General features: G+C 41.8%; 2 protein-coding genes across 6 annotated transcripts in view; both read right to left on the reverse strand.

Moving 5' to 3' along the window:
- The window catches only part of nr1h5 (nuclear receptor subfamily 1, group H, member 5), a 24,004-nt gene extending 17,829 nt beyond the window's left edge, over positions 1 to 6,175 (reverse strand). For 3 of the 4 annotated variants that reach the window (XM_079520148.1, XM_079520147.1, XM_079520145.1), the window contains exons 1-2: positions 4,692 to 4,783; positions 1,797 to 1,933 (exon numbers count right to left, since the gene is read on the reverse strand). In XM_079520148.1, the coding sequence (XP_079376274.1) occupies positions 1,797 to 1,893 (97 nt within the window). In that variant the 5' untranslated portion in view covers positions 1,894 to 1,933; positions 4,692 to 4,783. Of the gene's footprint in view, positions 1 to 1,796; positions 1,934 to 4,691; positions 4,784 to 6,156 lie in introns of those variants that run through there. The other variant, XM_079520146.1, reaches the window with a different exon arrangement.
- A 1,933-nt stretch (positions 6,176 to 8,108) lies between these two features.
- Positions 8,109 to 21,054, reverse strand: slc66a1 (solute carrier family 66 member 1). Of its 2 annotated transcripts, none has more exons than XM_079526736.1 (8): positions 20,915 to 21,054; positions 19,664 to 19,863; positions 19,438 to 19,567; positions 16,283 to 16,370; positions 12,749 to 12,921; positions 12,555 to 12,647; positions 11,202 to 11,387; positions 8,109 to 9,311 (listed from the first exon to the last, which is right to left on the reverse strand). In XM_079526736.1, the coding sequence occupies exons 1-8, from the start codon at positions 20,933 to 20,935 to the stop codon at positions 9,228 to 9,230; spliced, it is 975 nt and encodes a 324-aa protein (XP_079382862.1). In that variant the 5' UTR covers positions 20,936 to 21,054; the 3' UTR covers positions 8,109 to 9,227. The 2 variants fall into 2 exon arrangements, with proteins under 2 accessions (XP_079382862.1, XP_079382863.1); XM_079526737.1 differs by having other exon boundaries at positions 19,664 to 19,859; positions 20,915 to 20,970.
- Positions 21,055 to 21,477: the final 423 nt, after the last annotated feature.

Below are 21,477 nucleotides of genomic sequence, written 5' to 3' on the forward strand. Positions count from 1 at the left end.
GGCACCTTTGCTTTGGAACTCCCTGCCACTGGCTCTTAGGTTAGCAGAATCAGTGTCTTCTTTTAAAACGCTTTTAAAAACACATCTATATGCCAAGTGTTTTTCCTAATATTGTTTTTAATTGTTTTATTGACCTGTTATTTTCTTCATATTTCATTGTTTCTGATGTTTTGTTGTTTTGATGTTTTTATGATTCCTGTTTTATAACCTGTCTGTAAAGCACTTTGTAACTATATGTTTGGAAAAGTGCTATACAAATACAATTCATTCATTCATTCATTCATTTGTACACTCTCAGAGTTACATTAACAGATAGAAATGCCATTAAATGGAGGTCCGTAGACTAATGCATGTCAAACTGGGGGTCCTTGAAATTAAACGGGTTGAGAATCACTGCTAGAGCCGTCAAAATCTTCTTTTATTCCCTGGCATATATTTTTCAAATGGGGGGTCCGCAGGCTCATCAGTGTCAATTTGGGGGTCCTTGACATGAAAAGGTTTGGGAACCACCGGTTTATACTACTTGGCTACTCTGTTTGAAAATAGACGATATACAACGTGTATGAGTTGTGCGCTTGTAGGTCTGTGATTTTCAGCCTCTTTTGAGGGGCTCCTCAAAAAGGGGCTCCTCTTTTACATTGCTCAGATCTGCAATTTTCAGCTTTTTGAGGGGCGCTAGCTAGCCCCTCCTATACACAGGTTTAACGTTTGTCTTTAGTTCAAAGTTTGTCTAGTAAACGCATTGACAATGGTTGCTATGTTCGCCCTGTTCACCCGGGTGTGATTTCATTACGTCAGACATGATTTCATTACGTCAGACAGGCTATATAAGACCTTACACCACTCAGTTCACACGGGTGTGATTTTTTTCAATATATACAGCTTTTCGTGTCACACACCATTGACAATGAAAGGAGAATTTACGTCATGTGTGTCTGAACAAATCGGCTTTTTGTGGCAACATTAAATGCCATTGACAATGAAAGGATAATTTACGTCATATGTAGATGAGCAAATCAACTTTTCTAAACACAGTGCAACTCTTTTAATTCAGCTCGGGGCTTATATATATCACATAAATTCAGTTGTCATCTTACATTTCATATATCTTGTATATATGATTGATAAGAGCGCCCCTCACTTCACTCGGGTGTGTTGTTTTTTTTACTTTGTTATTTCAAAACTTTTCAGGTCTCCATTGTGACACTTGACATCAATATTTGACTTCACTCCATCAACTGTGAACTGCAGTTTGAACCTCTCAACATTTTTTAAATAACAATAATAATAACTTCACAAAATGCAATGTAGTGCAGCAAATACCGGTACATAATATTTACCACAGTATGTTGTTATATTTTGCAAGAACTAGTTGACTGAATGACAATACCAGCGACAAGTAGTAAACTAGTCAATAGCAATGATTTTCAACTTCGTTTCAGTCCAATTTCAATAGAGAGTATGCGCGTGACATCATCATCAAACCCGGAAGTTATGCAGTAATGCCTACTGAGTGGCAAAAAATACTTTCTGGCCTTGACAGCCCATGCATCCAAACAGAAAAGTCCAATCTGGTTGCATTAAACAACGTTAAACAATGTTAAAGTCACTTTGCATGTTGCTTTGCCACTCGATTTGCCACTCGATGTGCCATTCACTTTAAGCATGCGCATACCCTCTATATTTATCTCGGTGTAGCAGATGGTACTGTAATCCTTGAGTATATACAATATGGCTGCATCTAAATAAGTGCACGTGACCTTGTGCTGCAGTAGAAGGTGACGTGCTGCTCTCACCATAGTACTGGAGCTGTTCTGTGGGACAGTAGCCATCCGAGGACGAAAGGTACCCTCCGGCTGACATGCTCGTGTCCAAGTCGGTCCACTCTCTCATCTGGACGGATCCTCTCTCACCCTGGCTAGTAAAACTGCAACTGTACAAACACGTGTATGCACGCACACACACGCACACACGCACGCACACACACACACACGCGCAAACAGCGCACACACACACACAGAATTCGGAGGGTTGGTTACAAGCGATCTGGGATGCTCTGAGACGAAATACTGATGCATGCAAATCTCTATTTTTACAAACACTGCCCCCGCAATGCCGAGGCTCAAGAAGTCCAAGGACCAGAGGAGAGGAGAAGAGCTGCAGCTGAGCTTTGGATGGGCTCATGAGATGGAGAGAGGTCCTGCCATCCCCCAGAGAGAGAGAGAGAGAGAGAGAGGGAGAGAGGGGAGACAGTCAGGGGAAGGCCAGGATGAGTGTGAGAAGATGAGAGAGGGACGGGTCTCGGTCCAAGCAGCTGGTCCTGGCTGGAACTTCACAGACCCCAATGTGGGATGGAAGGACGATGGGATGGATGGATGTGGATAGGGAGGGAGAGAACGTGCTCCCTACAGGGATGAGACTCTGGTCTCCTGTGACATGTGCGTGCGTGCACGTGTGCATGTGTGCGTGTGTGTTGACTGTGGCTTGATGAAATATTTCTCCATCATCCACTGCATGCAGTAACCTCTCCCCTGCCCTTCTCCAAACTTGTATCAATTTAGGGTGATAGGGAGAGAACGTGCTCCCTACAGGGATGACTCTGGTCTCCTGTGACACATGCGTGCGTGTGTGCATGTGTGCGTTTGTGTGTGTGTTGACTGTGGCTTGATGAAATATTTCTCCATCATCCACTGCATGCAGTAACCTCTCCCCCTGCCCTTTTCCAAACTTGTATCAATTTAGGGTGGAATTAACATTTGACAATATATGCGTTTGAGCAAGTGTACGACGTGGCCATGTGAGTGAGACTGTGTTTGTCCTGTGTGAACCCTGGGAGTATGTTTACCCTGCCTCTTGTTTGCCACCGTTTCTATTTGTGTTGCAGTTAATATTGGACAGTGGTCAGGAAGATTTGGGGAGATGATGAGGGAACTCTGTGCTCGCCTGCGGGTCGGAGTGAAGGCGCAGGGGGCCTGGACAAGCCTGGAGGGCTGAAGTGACCCTAACAATGGTCCGTATCTCTCATCGTGGTGTTTGACACACAGCGTGCTTACCCAGGATTAATGGTGCATGCCCTCCCACCCGAAGCACATCACACTCCCTGCTTCTCTGCTTCATTATGCCAAAGCAAGGCTTAAGACTAGATAGCGCTGGCTCACGGGGACAGACACTCTGAGACCTGCAGGGCAGGGATGTGAATTTAGTCGTAACAACAAGGTATGTCTTTAGAAGATATATGTCTATGGAAGAAAAGGAGAAACACCTTCAGCCTCCAAAGTTACAGCCCAAAAACTACCGTTAAACAGAAAGAAAGTACGTTTGCACCCAAACTATAGAGCCAAATAACTCTCATGTAGTGCTGTGTGAGCTGTTTCAGTAGGAATTATGTGTTAAATCAGTCTTGGGAAAAGAGGCATGAGTTATTTATCTGAGATATGACCCGGGATCAGTTTCAAGTCCACCAGGTTAAAGTCAAGCTTGACTACAGACATGTGATCATATGATATGGTCAGTTCCCCTGAGTCTGCCTGGAGAGGAATTTGCATCCCTGGTGGTAAAATAGGCTACACAGTCTAATGAGCAACGTAGTAAACAGGGCTCCAATGCATGGCTTTTGAAATTACGTCATATGGCAGCCAATATATGGAGTAATGTTTGTTTAGAGCACTTTAACAAAAACGTTTGCCAGCCAAGTCTCTGAACTTTTAATGTTTGTTTAGGGCACTAACTGACAACGTGAGACGACATTTAGCCGATATAAATACAACTTGTTTCTTTTTATACAATAACACTCTGCATTCATGTCTCGTAACGTATATAGTGGCAGTTAATCTGCAATCGTGTGGCAGCCACAGTGGGCGCCCCTCACTTTACACAAGCCCCTCACTTTTTACAAGTGTGATTTTTGAGGGGAGCAAGCCGATAGCCCCTCCTATATACAGCTTTTGTCCCCACACGTCAATGAAGGGACAATGAAGGGAACATTTACGTCATATGTAGACAGGCAAATCGGCTAACCAATCACATAAACTTTTACATATTGAACGGATATTGAATGGGTTTTTGAGGGGCTCCTATATACAGCTTTTTTCCCCACACGTCTCATATTTTGCCATTGACAATGAAAGGAGAAATTAGGTCATATAAGTCTAAAATATGACATAAATTTGTGGCAACACAAACATTAAATGCCATTGACAATGAAGGGAAAATCGACGTCATGTGTAGACGAGCAAATCGGCTAACCAATCACATAAATGCAGTTGTTCATGGGATGATGTATAATGATGTATAATGATAAGAGCGCCCCTCACTTCACACGGGTGTAGACTGAATAGAGGAACTCTGAGTCCATTGACATCAGCACATTTAGTTTTTAGACATTTCTGACTCACAAACGCATTCTCACTGTGACAAATTAGTTGTTACTGACTCAACTCATGAACAAGAGGTGGTAACTTTCCCGTACACAGCCATGTGTCACGTCCTAATGTGTCCCCTCCGCCATCCCTCAAACTGGCCTTGACCTCTGAGGGGAAAAGAAAGGGGGTGGGGGCGTGGGGGGCTGAGAAAGAAAGCAACTGAGCACCAATGATGAGCATGCTGAGCTGACAGGCCAGCTTGTGGTGTTCAACTATTAAACATCCGACACTGATAGATGGGGACAGTATTTAGGAGGGCACAAATGTCACCATGGATCTTGTGCTGTGGCGGAGGTGTCACATTGTTGTTGGACAGTGGCCTGAACGCCCGGGCTCGTCCCACGGGGACGGGAGAGCGCTGTCACAACAGGACACTGAGGACAGGAGGAAGAAGAGGAGGGAGACGAGATGGGGGTGTTGGGGAGGAAGGGGTCTAAGAGCGGACTTAAACCTCTTTGGCCCTGATTCACTTTTGAGCTGTAACTAAGCATGCCATAAATCCTTTAGACGAGGTATCTTATACATGATGTCCAGCCTGTGTCTCTTTATCAGAGAGCTGTTTGCTGGATGCCACAGCCTCACAGCGGCCTGGCCTGTACTGTTTACTGATGGCAACAGGAAGCAGGCGCTTAGATTAGAGTGGCCTTGCTGCAAAGGATTTTGCGGTTAAAGTCCATGGCTATTGTCTAAGCATGTGCACGTGTGTGTGTGTGTGTGAGAGAGAGAGAGAGAGAGAGAGAGAGAGAGAGAGAGAGAGAGAGAGAGAGAGAGAGAGAGAGAGAGAGAGAGAGAGAGAGAGAGAGAGAGAGAGAGAGAGAGAGAGAGAGAGAGAGAGAGAGAGAGAGAGAGAGAGAGAGAGAGAGAGAGAGAGAGAGAGAGAGAGAGAGAGAATTTGGGTGGGAGCAAGTTAAGATATCAATAATGATGTTAGCTATGCAAATTATGAGGAAGGCAATGCAATTTCTAAAATAAGTATATTTATTTAGTACAGTATATTGCCTAAGGGAATTTGTATAACAAAGGGCCAAAACGTTAACACAGTTTAAACATTTACACAGTAAAATATTTGAAAACAAAAGTTTTCAAAAGTCAAATGCAACGTTTAATTGTTATTAGAATCCAAAGATGCTCACTGGAATGCCAACGATCAAATACACTCAATTACCAACAAAACAACATCCCACGAAGCACAATGTCACAAATCAAACCTATACAGTTTAGGAAGCCTCACGTTTCTCTGTCTACTTGTGGAATGTAAAGCACGGGCGTCACAACAGCCCACATGTGAGTAAACTAGAACTGTCTGTATACTCCTCCAGTGACATGAGCTATCTTCATTTCTTTTGGACACAAGATGAAGTAACAATATCCCAGGTAGCATCCCTATGTTTTTTCTATACTCTGCAGGATACCACCAACCAGATAACAGTATATATACAATTATACATTCCAAGTTTTAATCTCTAAGATCTACACTTAAACTGCCAGTTACTGTAGACACGTTGACATCCTCAGTTCATTTATCCATTTCGTCCTTATTTTCCCCGAGTCACATCTTACTCTGAGAGTACAAATACACACTAAACAAGTTAAACGAACGAACACAGGACTTTATGGAGTGAGACCTCAGTTAGGACAGAAGACATACAGCACATCATTCTGACATCCACTTGCATCTCAAAGGATCACTTTAATACAAATCAATGTTGAAGTCTATGCACTGATATGGACTTACCAGAGTTGCTGGTGGTCCGTCTCGCCTGCTCCGTGTCTTGATATAGTTTTGGGCTCAACCCTCCCCTCACATTTTGTACTATTGACTGCAGTCCAGCCTCCAGCCTCACACACTGAACTTGCAAAATGTGTACACATACAGACATGTATGTCCAAACACACACGCACACTCACTCACACAGGCGTGCACGCACACACGCGTATATGCACGCACACACGCACGCACGCACACAAACACACACAGTCAACAGAGCATCCCTTTCAAACAAGACAATTACTCAGAATGAAACTGTTACACGCATATTACAGTACGTGATTCCACGTATGTCTAACTTGCGTAAGACAAAATAGCTCTCGATCTGAATTTTGTATTAACACTGGCCTGAGGTTTTCCATTATAGTGAGTACTGTATGTATGTTACTATGATTTGTGACGTTAATGCAGTTCCCACTTAAAAATTGTAACTGATGATTTTCTGTTAATTCCAAGTATTTTTTAAACGAATATTAACAAAAATGAAATACAGCTCATGTGTGGTCGACAGGAGACAAGGTCGCATACAATCAAATCTTGAATCTTTACCACACTCAAGATTATCCCATTTTGGTGTTAGCATTATGTTATGCTTTAGCTTTTGAAAAATAGCTGATCTACAAGCTCATAGCGCGGCACCGAGTGGCGCGCTTACGAGCTTGTAGGTCTGCTATTTTTGAAAAATCGAAGGACGACAAAGAAACATAGCTTTTTCAGAAACCTGTCATTTTCAAACAGACATTTTTAGAATCTGATCTCAGGTCAAAATGGGTTATTGTGTGTGTACTTCTTGCTTGTGGTGTCGAGATGTACAGTAAGTATATGATCTCGTCCTCTCAGTCACCGTATAGAGGAGAGCATCATCTGAAAGGCCCTGGTGTGATATGTACAGTACGGTGACTCGGTGTACAGTACGGTGACTTGGTGAGTTTACTGGGATACGTGATGACTAGGCCGAGACGTCCTCAGCACGACGACAGGCATGTTAAGAGAGCCTAGGGGTTTGCTGGAGCCGTCTCATTAAGACATTCCCAGTATTGTATGTTTATAAACAGCCTCTTGTTCATCCCCTTGATGGATGGCTGCTCCCTATCAGTGTCTCTTCCTGCTCTGCTCACCCCCTGCTCCGCTTAACAAGCCCTCTGCCACTGTTTCTCAACGGTACACTCCATACACACAGATCTCCTCGTTGAACCTCGCATGATAATTCTTCTTCTGACCCCGTTTCCTCACTGGGTGGGCCCTTAATGTCTCTTATGTGCATGTGTGTGTGTACATGTTTAAGTGTGAGGGGATGTGTGTGTGTGTGTGTGTGTGTGTGTGTGTGTGTGTGTGTGTGTATGTGTGTGTGTGTGCGCGCGCGTGCGTGTGGAAAAAGGGAGGGATTCCCAGCGACAGCAAGAACAGCGAATGCACTAATGAAGAAGAACGTGGTTGGGTCAGGGCCTTTCCAGGAACGGGTCAATAAGGAGGTCCAGCACAGGCCTCGTGCGCCAGGCAGGGCCTAAAGGTTGGGGGTCAATTTGCAAAAATGAAAGTGGCGTGCACAAAGAAGACATCGCGTGTCCCCTTTTCCGACAGAGAAGTCCAATGCTTGAGCCCTGGGTTACATCAGACGCCATGCTTTTAAAATCACAGCTTTAGCTTGCCTCAAATGACACTGCATGGTACAGGGTTTTATCCCAATGGCTTGTTTAACACTCATTCAGGAACCACATTTGGGTTGCTATCTACAGTATCTACAAATCGGTCCAAAATGGGTTAAAACAGAAGGAATGGAGTGAAACAGTTCACAGTTGATTTCTGGTAGATTTGCAACTGACCCACTGAAGAGATTCAACATTTAGCACAAAACACCAAAACAGATCTTTAGTGCTGAATAAAGTGACGAGAAAATAAGACTTCATCTGGTGGTGGTTTTATTACCTCAGATACTGCATGCAATTCACACCATTTTTTGCAGTACAGTGAGCATGTGACCGTTAACTCCCATTCAAATGTCAAAATCTATAACAGAATAACAAAATAAAACATATCTACATTTGAAATATAACTAAAAAGGGAGGTTGCATGGTACAGTATACCATGTCATGGCTAAGTCCTTACCGCACCTGGCCGGGGTTCGAATCCGACCCGATGCTCTTTGATGCATCTCTCTCTTTCCCTCCTGTCTCTCTTTTACTCACTGTCGATATCAACATAAAGCACAACAAGGTTGACAAATATAATAATCTTAAAAACAAAAGAAAAATAATACAAACAGATTAAGGCCGTCTGTGTAATCAGTCAATTAAAACAGTACTTGAACATACCGTTAACATATTTGATATAGATTTACACAGAAGCATATTGCAAACCTTTCTTATACATTTCCAAAAATCAGCCACATGACTGCGTTAACATATGAAGCTAAAAATACAATTATACATACTGTCATGGTGATTCACAGTAGACTATTATTCTCAACTCCTGTAAACAAGTCAGTTCTCCATCACAAAAGGTCTGTGCAGTGGCTAGTGTCATCATCATTGTCATAATATTTGGCAACTTTACAAACACTGGAATGATATTCCAGAAAACTGGGTACAGTCTAACAGTTGGTCAGCCAGGTTAGCCCAACAGGTTATATCTTATATCTTCCTTCACGTTTTTTAAAATAGGTTATGACCTAAAAAACCCAATAGAGAACAGTCAGCTACCTGACAGGAGGGACGAAACCCTTTAAAACAAAAGCAAATTAAGAGCAATTAAAAACAGTATGGTGACGCCTTTGCTGTGTACATCACAGCATCCCTCGCACCGCCGTGACGAAAACAAGAATAGACTGGAATTCTCCAAATGCTTTCCATTACAAAACAGAAACAACAGATCAGGTTCACGTTTTAAAAAGAATAAATAAATCTATACAATTGCACTAAAATATCTTTTTTCCCATGTGTCCCTGTCTGTGATTATAAGGAATGATTTGGAGGGGTCAGTTGAGATTGTTGAGTGTACGCGTGTGTGTGTGTGGGTTCTGTGGGGGTTCTGACGGTCCATCAGCCCAGCAGAGCAGAGGTCTCGTTGTAGGTGCCATACTCTTGCACCGGGCGTTTGCGGTACATCAAGAACTGGAAGGAGATCTGAACCAGGGAGTAAAGTCAATGTTTTAGGAAACCTGCGGTAGACAATCACTTTATTAACCCATTTTGACCTGAGATCAGATTCTAAAAATGTCTTCTACATCCTGACAGTTTTCTGAAAAAGCTATGTTTCTATGTCAGTCGTTCTTCGACTTTTCAAAAATAGCAGGCCTACAAGCTCGTAGCGCGCCACTCGGTGGCGCGCTACGAGCTTGTAGGTCTGCTATTTTTCAATAGCTACAGCATAACATAATGCTAACACCAAAAGGGGTTCCCGCCCAAAATGGGTTTTAACTAAACATGCAGGAAGATGCCAGCAAGGTACACAGATTTAAAATAAAGAAATGAATAATAATTTTAAAGAACACAAAGTTGGTTTGAATGGGGATGTGCTGCCATGCTGGATTTCATTTCTACCACTAAGAAACTACGTATTGTATCCTATTCCTAACACTAATAAAATACATATTGTACCACTAAGAAACTACATATTGTACCACTAATACAATATATACTGTACCACTAAGAAACTACATACTTTACCACTGAGAAACTACACGCTGAAAACATCCCATGTTGAAAACCTAACTACCGGCTGCTGGATTTCTCAATCTTGTCACAGATAACAAAACATATTTCATGCAGGACTTGAGAAAGTATTTCTCAAGACCTGAGAAATACTGTCACTATTTTGAGCTTGTAGATTGGCCACTTTAGCTATTTTGCACAACACAGTTCGGAAGAAAATCTACTCACATTTTTTGGGTTAATAAAAAAATGTGCTTCTGATTTACTTGATTAATCAAAACAGTATTTTAGAAGTCTTTGGTTGCAGCCCAATAAGCCCATCTGCCTGTGAGAGATCAGTGCAGCATGAAGCATAACCAGTAGGTGGTGCTAGTGGGGAGAACCCAGCAGCCATTGTCAAAACCAGTGGTGGAAAAAGTATTCTCATATTTTGTAAAATTATCAATACTGCAATATAGAAATACTCTGTTTCAAGTAAAAGTCCGGAATTCAAAATTTACTTGAGTAAAAGTACAGAAGTATCTGCTTCAAAATATACTAAAAGTATACCAAAAGTAAAATACTCTTTGTGCAGAATGTCCCATTCCACAAGTTCAAAATACGAGCTTGTAGATCTGCTACTTTCAAATAGCCGAAATATATACAGTGCTGAAGTGGTTAGTGTGTTTTGTAATACTAATTAGAATCTACAAAGTAACTAGTAACTGAAGTTTTCAAATAATTGTAGTGGAGTAAAAGTCCAATATTTGCCTCTGAGATGTAGTGGAGTAGAAGTAAAAGTATTGACATTTTGAAATACTCCAGTAAAGAAAAAGTACCTCAAAATTGTACTTAACCCTTTTAGGACTATTCCAAATCTAAAAACGCCTTCTAAATACTGACCTAAACTTTCTTAAAAATTTCAAATATTAATTAAAAAAATTACAAAAATGTTATGCTGCCAATATACTGTACAACCCCAAACGGGGTTCCCGTCCTGAAAGGGTAAAACACCAAAAGGGGTTCCTGCCCAGAATGGGTTAACCCATTTTGGGCGGGAACCCCTTTTGGTGTTAGCATTATGTTATGCTTTAGCCATTGAAAAATAGCAGATCTACAAGCTCATAGCGCGCCACCGAGTGGCGCGCTACGAGCTTGTAGGTCTGCTATTTTTGAAGAATCGAAGAACGACTGACATAGAAACATAGCTTTTTCAGAAAACTGTCAGGATGTAGAAGACATTTTTAGAATCTGATCTCAGGTCAAAATGGGTTAAGTAAATGTAATGAGTACAGAGTACATACCATGACATCCAGAGTGAGCGTGCCCAGAATGGGTTAAGTAAACGTAATGAGTTACTTTCCACCAGTACAGAGTACATACCATGACATCCAGAGTGAGCGTGCCCAGACTGCCTATGAGCCATGGCAGGTGGTGAATGATGTAGCTTCCTTCGCCCAGGCCGTCGTCGGGTTCCTTCATCAGCACGCTCAGGCCATACGTGGTGTTGCCCACGATGACCAGGGCGAACAGGAAGTAAGACACGCCTTCTGTTGACCGCCTCTTGTACTGCAGGCAGAGCGCCAAGGACACTTTGGTTAGGTGACAGAAGTCATATCATCATCCATGTTATTCAGCATTCTGTAAAGGCTCATAAATAGTCTGGATTTTCGGTGGTGGGGTGACCACCGAACTACAACATGACGTCACGAGCCGCGGTGAAGAGCAAACCACCGCCACCGCTCCAGCCCTTCTCTCTGTTTTTACTCACCACCGCTCACCTCACCACCGAAAATCCAGACTATGAATAGGCCTTAAATGCCAGCGTTTCTTTTTCTTTTCTTTTTTATTAAATTAACTATTTTGAGCACATTTTCAAAATATATATAATATCTTGTTTTTAAATGTCGAACTTTTTATTTCATTTTTAAAAACGGTGAATATAGCAGCTCTACAAGCTCACTAGGCACATTAACAACATGTTGTGTGCGAGCTTATAGAACTGATTTGTGCTATTTTTCATACAACCAGGATTGCACCAATTCAGCAGGAGATGCCGCAGAAAGCTACTGACAAGGCCTGGGCCACGGCTGAGCGGTCCTGGCACCTAGGCCGGTAATCCAGCCTGACGGTGTGCCGAGGGCTCGAGTCCCGAGCCCGTCGGCCCTTGCCGCATGTCTTCCCCCCCATCTCTCTCCCCCTTTCCTGTCACATTACACTGTAAATGATTACAGCAGCTTTTACGGGCCGACGGCGTGGAACAAACTCCCACTGTACCTTCGACAGGCAGCCTCTGTAGACATTTTTAAAGCACAGCTCAAGACCCACTTCTACACCCTAGCTTTTAATTGATTTGTTTTTTAATTTCTTTTGTTATTCATGTCCTCACTGTATTGCATTACTGCTCTTGTTTTTTAATGTTTATGCCTTGCTTTTCTTTTCTTCCCTCTTCATTGCTCTGTAAAGCACTTTGAGCTGCATTTCATGTCATGAAAGGTATTATTATTATTACAGTACCCTATCAAATAAAGGCAAAAAAGCCATACAAAATATATAAAAAAATGAAAGCTACCGACAAGAAATTATTGTTCACATTAATATGGTAATTAAATATTCTATAGAAACATTTTTTATTGTGTATATTTTTTAAGATTCCCTGTGATTTATTGGGGCATTTTTCCCTGTTCTTCTTGTATACTAATCCCATTCCGTGTTCTCTCCTGTGTCAATACTTACATTAGTGTACATTTGGGGCAGTCTGGAGCAGAGGTAGAGCACCGAAGACACGGAGCCAATAGAGAAGCCTATGATCTCCCTGGTGGTGAAAGCCTGGAGAGAGAGGGTGAAAGATGCACGAGTTCAACACCAACAACGACGCTAATCGAATCGTTCATTTTAGCCACTGCCCGGTTAACTAAAGAGACACTCACTTTTACTTGAAAACTGAACGTGCCGAACGTGACGCTGTCAGAGACTGATAGCAGGGCACGACCTTTGAACGCGGAGGATGTTTCATCCTGTAGGTGTAGCGGTCCGGGGAAGACTGCAAGGTTGGCGCTGAAGCCCAGCACACACGTCACAGCCACCACATTCAGAATCCTACCTGGAGAGCAGAGCAGAAGAGGGTCATTTAGATATAGACCACAAATGCAAATGATATTATTTAGAAATAGAGGAATGGAAGTGCTGCAGGGATCTGTTAGTGGCTCTTAGATGGGTGCTCTTTGGTGATACAGGTAGAACCATATAGATCTGTTAGTGGCTCTTAGATGGGTGCTCTTTGGTGATACAGGTAGAACCATATAGATCTGTTAGTGGCTCTTAGATGGGTGCTCTTTGGTGATACAGGTAGAACCATATAGACAAAAGGTATCCTTCCTCCAAGTTGTACGTGTTTCGACCAAAAGGTCTTCGTCAGGGTCTATCGATAGACCCTAACGAAGACCTTTTGGTCGAAGCGCGTAGGTCCTGTTATTTATTTGCCTTGCTCATCAAATAAACTATTTTTAACCAAAGACAGAGTGCCATGGATTCCCATCTTTTCTTTTCAAGTCTGCAAACACCTTGACAAGCAGTACAACTTGGAGGAAGGATACCTTTTGTCTATATGATATTATTTAGAGTTAGACAGATGTTAGACTAGTTTTAACGTTTATCTGGTATCGTAGTTACTTTTTAACACTAAAATGTTGCTTCGCACTCAATTTACATGACCATTTATCCCCAAGGGGGTCAAAACCTTTTCAGGTTCCATTTTAGGTCACAGGCCTATGCTGATTATTGTTTTGGGAGCCCCAACCTTTCAATTATTCAAACATTTTAAATTGAACATAAGCAGACAGAAATGTAGAATACTGTTCCTGCTATATAACTCCTATAACCCCTTGTGGCCTGTGGACTGCAGGTTTGACATCCCTGATTTACTCTAAGGGCCATTATTTACTTCGATTTTGCACTTTGTGACACGCTCTGGATAAGAGCGTCTGCTAAATGCCTAAATTTTAAATTGGGTTTGCCGTCAATACTGGGCGACATGGCCGAGCAAATTCCTCCAGGAAGGAAAGATCATCAATAAGCAAATACAGAGCACAATAACAATAACACCACCACGTTGTTGGAGGGTTCAGGGATTAACTCTTCGGTCTTAACGTTTATAATATTGATCTAGGGGAGCTCAGCACAGACACGTTGCAAAAAGAAAGAGATATTGTGCGTGAATCACGTTGCCCGGAAGGTTGCTGGACTATGACACAATCCTCCGGTATGGATATAAAAATGTACTGGTTTGTGGATTTTGTATGATCATGAACACATTTCTGAGTCTTAACTGCCAGCAGTGTCCAAGGAACAGAATTAACATCTGAATTAAAGGTGGACATGTCAAGTGTTATCAATGTTCATGTTAACCACCGTCAAATTGTGTCAACCTAGCATCCCTAAATTATTTATTGTTTTCCCCCGGAGCTGATGTGGAGCACAAATAATTTTGTTAAATCGGCCACATGTGGGTGTTTTTTCTTAGAACGTTTGTGAGAATGACTGTCTGGGTCTGGTCATGTTGACTTTTATGAACACTAAAAAATAAAAAATAAAATGTTCACAAGAACAATCTAACTAAACAAGATTCCCACCGACCCTCTTAAGAATTATTTCATTTCGTCATTAAGACGCAGTGGTGTAATTAAAAAAAATTATACATATGTATGTATAGTTAAACTATGCATGCCTCTCTCTCACACACATGACCAAAGCTGAGAATAGACAATGACGTGATGATGACAGTATGGTCCAAAGTAAGCTACTAGACTAGTGTAGAATTGCTCCAAAGTCTGAGGTCCTGCTGGCACATCTGCACACAAATACATATTGTTTTGTTGTGACACGGAGGGAGGCGCACGCACACGCACACGCACACACACACACACACAGGAATTCAGCTAATCTCTTACACAAACATTGTTCTTGTGAAGCTTTTATAAAGATCACTACTAGTGCCATGTGCCGCCAAGGCAGTGGCACGTTTACAGTAGGCTTGTCTCTAATGTGACATAGCCTAGCGATTTTCAAAAAATACTTCACATATAAGTACAAAAGGACACAATGGCTGGCATTTTGATAACTCTTTTCCAAGTGCTCAAAGCGCTTTACAATGGTTCATTCATTCATATATTGGGAGGTGATGCGGCGAACAGTCAACGCCAGCATCCTCACTATCCACATTCACACACCAATGGTGGCAAGCTCACACCAACCGACTCATTGGAGGCAATGTAACCCCCTTTTTGAAACTAGCTCCTCGCCACTCGCCCTACACACTTCCACTTGGTTTGAGCATAGATATATGAATAATAGAGACGGCACTGGAGGCGAGGGGAATCCCGGTGCCGTCTCTATTATTTATATATCTATGCTCAAACCAAGTGGAAGTGTGTAGGGCGAGTGGCGAGGGCCTAGTTTCAAAAAGGGGGCATGGTTCAGTGTCTTGCCCAAGGACACTTCGACATGTGGACAGGAGGAGCCGGGATTCTAACCACCGACCCATGGATAATTGGACGACCTGCTCTACCTCCTGAGCCACAGACGCCCCAAAAGCACATGCATAGACAAGACTCTTGTCCTGTCTATGATGTGACATAGCCTAGCGATCTTCAAAAAATACTTCACATACAAGTACAAAAGGACTTCACAAGAAATGTCCGTGTAACTAAGCTTCTCAGAAGAGCGAAAACATTTGTTTATGATGTAACTGGCCCTCAACATATGGCTTAACGCACTTACTACAAAAATGTAAACGGGATTTTTTTTTGTTAACATTGCATTCTTTGAAATTCATACAGACATTTGCTCTGAAAATGTGCAGAATGTCGGAAGCTTGATAAAAAACTAAACTTGACTAGTATCACTGCTCACATACTATCACTGGTATAATTACAATGCTGCCTGCTGTTGTCCTTCTGTATTCATTCACCCATGATACTACTTATGTACTTACTTTTTGTTTATTGTACCTTTCCTTTCTGCCCTGCCAGCATTTCAACCATGTTGCTATGATACCTGAATTTCCCTCTGGAAACCAATAAAAGGTTTATCTTGACTTAAAGGGTATTCAAAACGACCCTACAGATGAAATCTTCAATGCATACAGAGGCTACTGACAGTGGTTTTGACAGACAGATAATGGGCTCCATTTTCGTCACCGCTAAACCCCTTATCCCTAAACTTATTTGCCTTTTTTACTATTTTGAAAAACATTTTTGAATAGTTCAACTAGCTAATCTACATTGACACGTTGTGAGCTTGTAGACTGGCCATTTCAACTATTCAAAAAAGTTTTGCAAAATAGTAAAAAAAGGCAAAGAAGTGTTTTTTAGGGATAAGGGGTTTAGCGGTGACGAAAATGGAGCCCATTGTGCCCATTTGAGTGCTCAAGCAGGACAACAATTAGAGGGTGAAAAACAACTCACTGCTGTGGTCCATGTTCCTGGTTTTGTAGTAACAGTACATTGCTAGCATCAACACGTCAGCCAGAACATAATACACTGCTGTGTATGTCTGAAAGGAGAGAGAAAGAGAGACATGTCAGTCAGTAGTTAAGCAGTGAAAAGTGACAAAAATAACAACACTGTTTGGATATGTTATAGTGTTAACACTTATTATGCCCAGAACGTCCCCACACGTCTTTATAGTTACACCCGTAGGAGGCCCAGGACATCTGGAGACGTCATTAGATCATTTTTAATAATCATCATCATCATACTATAATTCTGACAATGTCTGTCTGAATGTCTGAATGTGTGTCTGTCAGAAACACTGCCGTATCTCCTCACCGCCTGCACCAATCGTTCCCACTTTTCACACAGGCATTAACCATAATAATATGTAGGTCTTAACGAAGCCCCTTTTCCAATTTAACAAATGAATAATGAATTTATTAGTGAATTAAAAATGCGAAAACGCACCCAGGGTGCAGTAGCCCCGCAGCCACAGGGTGCCGTACCCCCCACGGCCACAAGGCCGGGGGTAAGGGCTAGTTATATAAAATCCGATAAAAAGTGTTAATAACCTGAATACAGAACTAAACACTTTTGCATAGTGGGCACTTGAGAACTGGGCACTACTACTAAGTGGGCTCTGTTCAAATCTATCGCTTTGTCTTAACGAGTAGTATGATATGCACATCATCATACGTTATTTTTTTGAGTGGTGCAACCACTCCAAGGAACAGCAATGTCCGTGTTAACCTATGTTTGTGTGTGTGTGACTCATTGACTATGAGTACCAGTAGGGGCGCTGTTGTGCCAGAAACAGAGAGAGAGAGATAGTGCTGCACTGTTGCCTGCTAATGAGAGAGGGGGAGGGAGAGGGGGAGGGAGAAGGAGAGGGGGGCAGGGGAGAGGGGAGTTGCACCACTCAGTTCACACGGTTGTGATTTTTCTCTGTATATTCTATATACTGATTAGGTGTATCCACAAAATCGTGTGGAAGCAGTGCAGCCACAGCCGTCTGTGCACACACACACACAGCTGTTTGGACTATGTGCCCACACCCGCCAGCACACACGCACATGCACAGGCATGCAGTGCACGTGCGAGACTGTGGTCAACTTACTTTCGAACAATAACACATACCTGACACAAACGCATATGCCTGTGTGACTAATATGGCATCCCTGACCTCACACCACGGTCAAACGTTGATCACAAACAACCATTCACACCGTCTGACAAAAGCTGCCGAGTGAGTGACAGTAGCACAAATTAACATAGGAATGAGCCATGGTTGCATAACAATGGCTAATTGGCCAGTGTGTGACCTGTTAAGTATTATAGGGTGTTTTTTTAAAGGAGGCATAGTTTTCAGATTTTCTGAAGCAGTATGAATATTTATGAATTAACTGAATTTACAGAGCTCTTCAAGGTAAATGGATAATTATGTTGTACTGTACTACAAAGATGCAAGTAAAGAGAATACAATGTAATATATATATTGTATGTTAATAATGAATAGGTCTATATAAGAGTAGGTTATACGAAAGGTAACCCCGGTTCTTTGACTGTTCGGTTTCGGTTTCTAAAATCAACCAAACCAAATACTGAATATGCATTTTTTTGAGTGGTGCAACCACTCCTATAGATAGCTATGTGTGTCCCTGGGTCTGGCTGGGTCTGTCCGAGCACGAAAATAGCGTTATAGCGTTTGTTCACTGTTGCACAGCCTAACACACAGACACACAGATCAGGGAGGAGGGCTTGTACAGTACAGTACAGTACAGTACAGTACCGTACCGTACAGTACCGTACCGTACAGTACAGTACAGTACAGTACAGTACAGTACAGTACAGTACAGTACAGTACAGTACAGTACAGTACAGTACAGTACAGTACAGTACAGTACAGTACCACACCACTCACTTCAGACCAGTCTGATTCTTTGCCACTATTCAGCCGAATAGTTTCAGTGTCTGAATATTCTGTGCATCCCTACTACTGGGTGTACCTACACTTTATTACTTACTGTATTAGTTAACTACAAGTAGTAGTACCTTCATTATTTTGTGTAGCTTATATACTCAGCTGTGTACTAGGTTGGACCTAGTATACATGAAATATTCCACTGCACATGCACACCTATAAGCGTGTGACAAAGTCTTTAAATCTTGTATAGAGGGTATGCGCATGCATAAAGTGAATGGCAAATCGAGTGGCAAAGTGAGTTTAACGTTGTTTAATGCAAGCATATTGGACTTTTCTGTTTGGATGTATGGGCTGTCATTGTCAAGGCCAGAAAGTAGTTTTTTGGCACTCAGTAGGCGTTCCCGCATAACTTCCTGGTTTGATGATGATGTCACACGCATACCCTCTATTGTCATAAAGCACCTTTTACAGCAATTTGCCAAAAACAAAGAAGCACTGATGTTTGGTTTGGTGCACTCAACTGAATTTGAATAACTGGATTTGATTCTGGGATGAGTGAATGACTCGGCTAAGCAGTAGCTGGTGAGTTAATATGATGATGTAATCTCTCTACAGAATAGAGGGCAGCTGTTGATAACTCACCAAACTTAAATTATCTATTTTGAGCTGAGAAATTGTGAAAATCCTGCCTGTCTATTCTGTCCTATAGTATTGTGTATTCTTGACACCCCAGCTTGAGTTCTAGGACCCATTGTGTAGGGGAAATGAATCTGCTGTGTATATATATATATAAATATTGAACAATGAATTATAACAATGATTACTTTTAGATATGGGTTTTAAAATGAAAAACAACCTGAAGATCCCAGAACCAGTTTTCAATGTGTGTCCTGACCTGCTCCCTTCCCCAGGTTAACACCCTATGGCTGGCTGGTTCAATCATCTTAGATATTTAGGTACTACTCATTCGATACAGCACCAAGATACCCATGTACCTGGCTAAATACTAATTGTTATGATGAATTGAACATGGTGGGCCCTATCGTAAACAAGTGTAATGCTTTATGGTGTCGTCCACAGTTAACAGTTTTTAATGCTTTATGGTGTCGTCCACAGTTAACAGTTTTGTTTTGAGCTGTGCTTGAAATGTACTGTCATTCTCCAATCTGTTAATACATTCATCAATCAATCAATCAAAACTCACTTGCAGTGGAAGTTGGTCCGCTAGGAAGGACCCGACCAGATTACAGCTGTCACCTCCCAGCCACAGCAGAAGAAACCAAATGGACAGAGCACTGTCCATGTTCCCAGTTTTGCATGAACTGTAGTACTGTCTGCAAACAAAGGCACAACGCAATTAATGACGCCAGCCAGGTATAAAAACGTTATTATAACAACCTTAGATACTTGTCCCAAAACAAAACACTTACGGCATTGTGGACCCTATGAAGCAGAGAATGGAGAAAAGACCGAGGTAGACACTGGCCATATCTCTGCCGTCCACGGCACATTCTCCAAGCCCGTCCCAAACCCATTTTGTCCCATTAGGACACAGGTCGGACATGTTTCCTTCGCCACTGCCTCCAAAGGAACCTCTCGTGAGAACCCCATCTGACCACGAAGAATCTGCCTAGAGAAAGAAAATAATCATTAGTAAAGTTATAGTGCAATAAATGACATAACACTATGGCAAGGAGCCAGCCTTGCACACAGTGAGTGGACCACATCTGACCCAACTAAATTATACACTCAGCAATGAAAACACATTTTATGTCAAACAAAAACTGCATTTTCCAATAACCAACCATACTTGTTTTGTTTTACCTAGATAAGTGTACTTGATGGATATACATTACCTCGGCTCAAACTATCCTCTCCTCTACTTTTAACTTCATTCATGCATCTTCTTTTTTTCTCATTATAATACTATTATTATTATTGTGTTTATTATATTGCTGTTAGCACAGTCTAGCAGAACATGCCTTCAGTGAGTGACAAATAAACCCCTCTTGATTCACTACGGAGGGTCAAAGGTAACACCTCAATCCCATTGTCCTGATTGTGAGGACATCAATAATATAGTGTGGCAAAAAAATAGCCTTAAATAAAGCGTGCTATTGTCATTTGCGTTTCGGTTTCCAGCTTTCCGTTTTAATTACTGGCCCAAGAAAAGCGAGACAGAGAAAACAAAGCAGGGCATTTACATATCGGGTTGATTATGGTCTACTTTGAATGAAGTGACTCTTGTGATAGAAACCCAGCTAGGTTTCTACTGCGGAACCTCCGAACCGGTCTGCGGCAACTTTTGTAACCTATTTCCCAACGTTGTGTCACACCTTTCAATATGTCTGACATTTATTTACTGATGGATGTGTGTCATGATATATATTCCGTTGTGATACAACTGTTTGTTTGTTTTGACAGCCTGTGAATTGCACAAAGAAGAGCTTCCGTCTGTGTTTTTGAGTAGGACATTCTGCACAATCGATGGAAAAAGTCAACAACACAAAGACCCGGCTATAGCCAGCCGGGGTAACATTAGCTAGCCAGTAGAGTAGACACAGGTAACAACAATACATCTGATCGGTTCAGCCTGCGGCGTTACATCAACAGCAATCTTCAACGCCTACACGAGATCAAATCTAAAGAAGAGAAATACTTTAGTCAACCATGAATCTTACCTGTATTAATGTAGACTGCATTGCACGACTAGTCCCACGAGAGCCTTCCAGGTGGCAGATTCACACTTCTGACTGCAGTGCTGAGTGCAGTGAGGAAAAACAACACAGTCAGAGTCACAGACTGCTACTGTAAACAATTTGGTGTTCCATCGAGCTGATTGGTGCTCGTGCATGCAACGTCACAGAATCGGGGCCAATGATCTGTGACGACTAGCTGGAGCAAAACAAGAAAGTATATGTTGTAATAATAATAATGTCATTATTACAAAAGAATATATATATATATATATATATATATATATATATATATATATATATATATATATATATATATACACACACACACACACACACACACACACACACACACACACACTTTTATACACGTTCACTTTTGTCAAATGAAAAATAAATGACAAACTTTTGACAGAAAGACATATTGAAAGAAAGAAAAAAAGACAGAAAGAAAGAAAGAAAGAAAGAAGGCAAAATGCGGTTTTCGTTAAAAATAAGAAGCAAAAAGAACATCTAAAAAACACTGGTATAGTTTGATTCTCTCAACC

This window comes from Electrona antarctica (genome assembly GCF_951216825.1).
Source record: "Electrona antarctica genome assembly, chromosome: 2".
NCBI lineage: Eukaryota > Metazoa > Chordata > Actinopteri > Myctophiformes > Myctophidae > Electrona > Electrona antarctica.

Excerpts from the sequence above, each read along its gene's own strand:
- slc66a1 (XM_079526736.1), bottom strand. The coding sequence starts at position 20,935 with ATGCAGTCTACATTAATACAG. Across the intron at positions 19,568-19,663 it reads TTCATAGGGTCCACAATGCC|ACAGTACTACAGTTCATGCA; the intron begins GTAAGTGTTTTG and ends CTTTGTTTGCAG. Across the intron at positions 16,371-19,437 it reads CGGACCAACTTCCACTGCAA|ACATACACAGCAGTGTATTA; the intron begins GTGAGTTTTGAT and ends CTCTCCTTTCAG.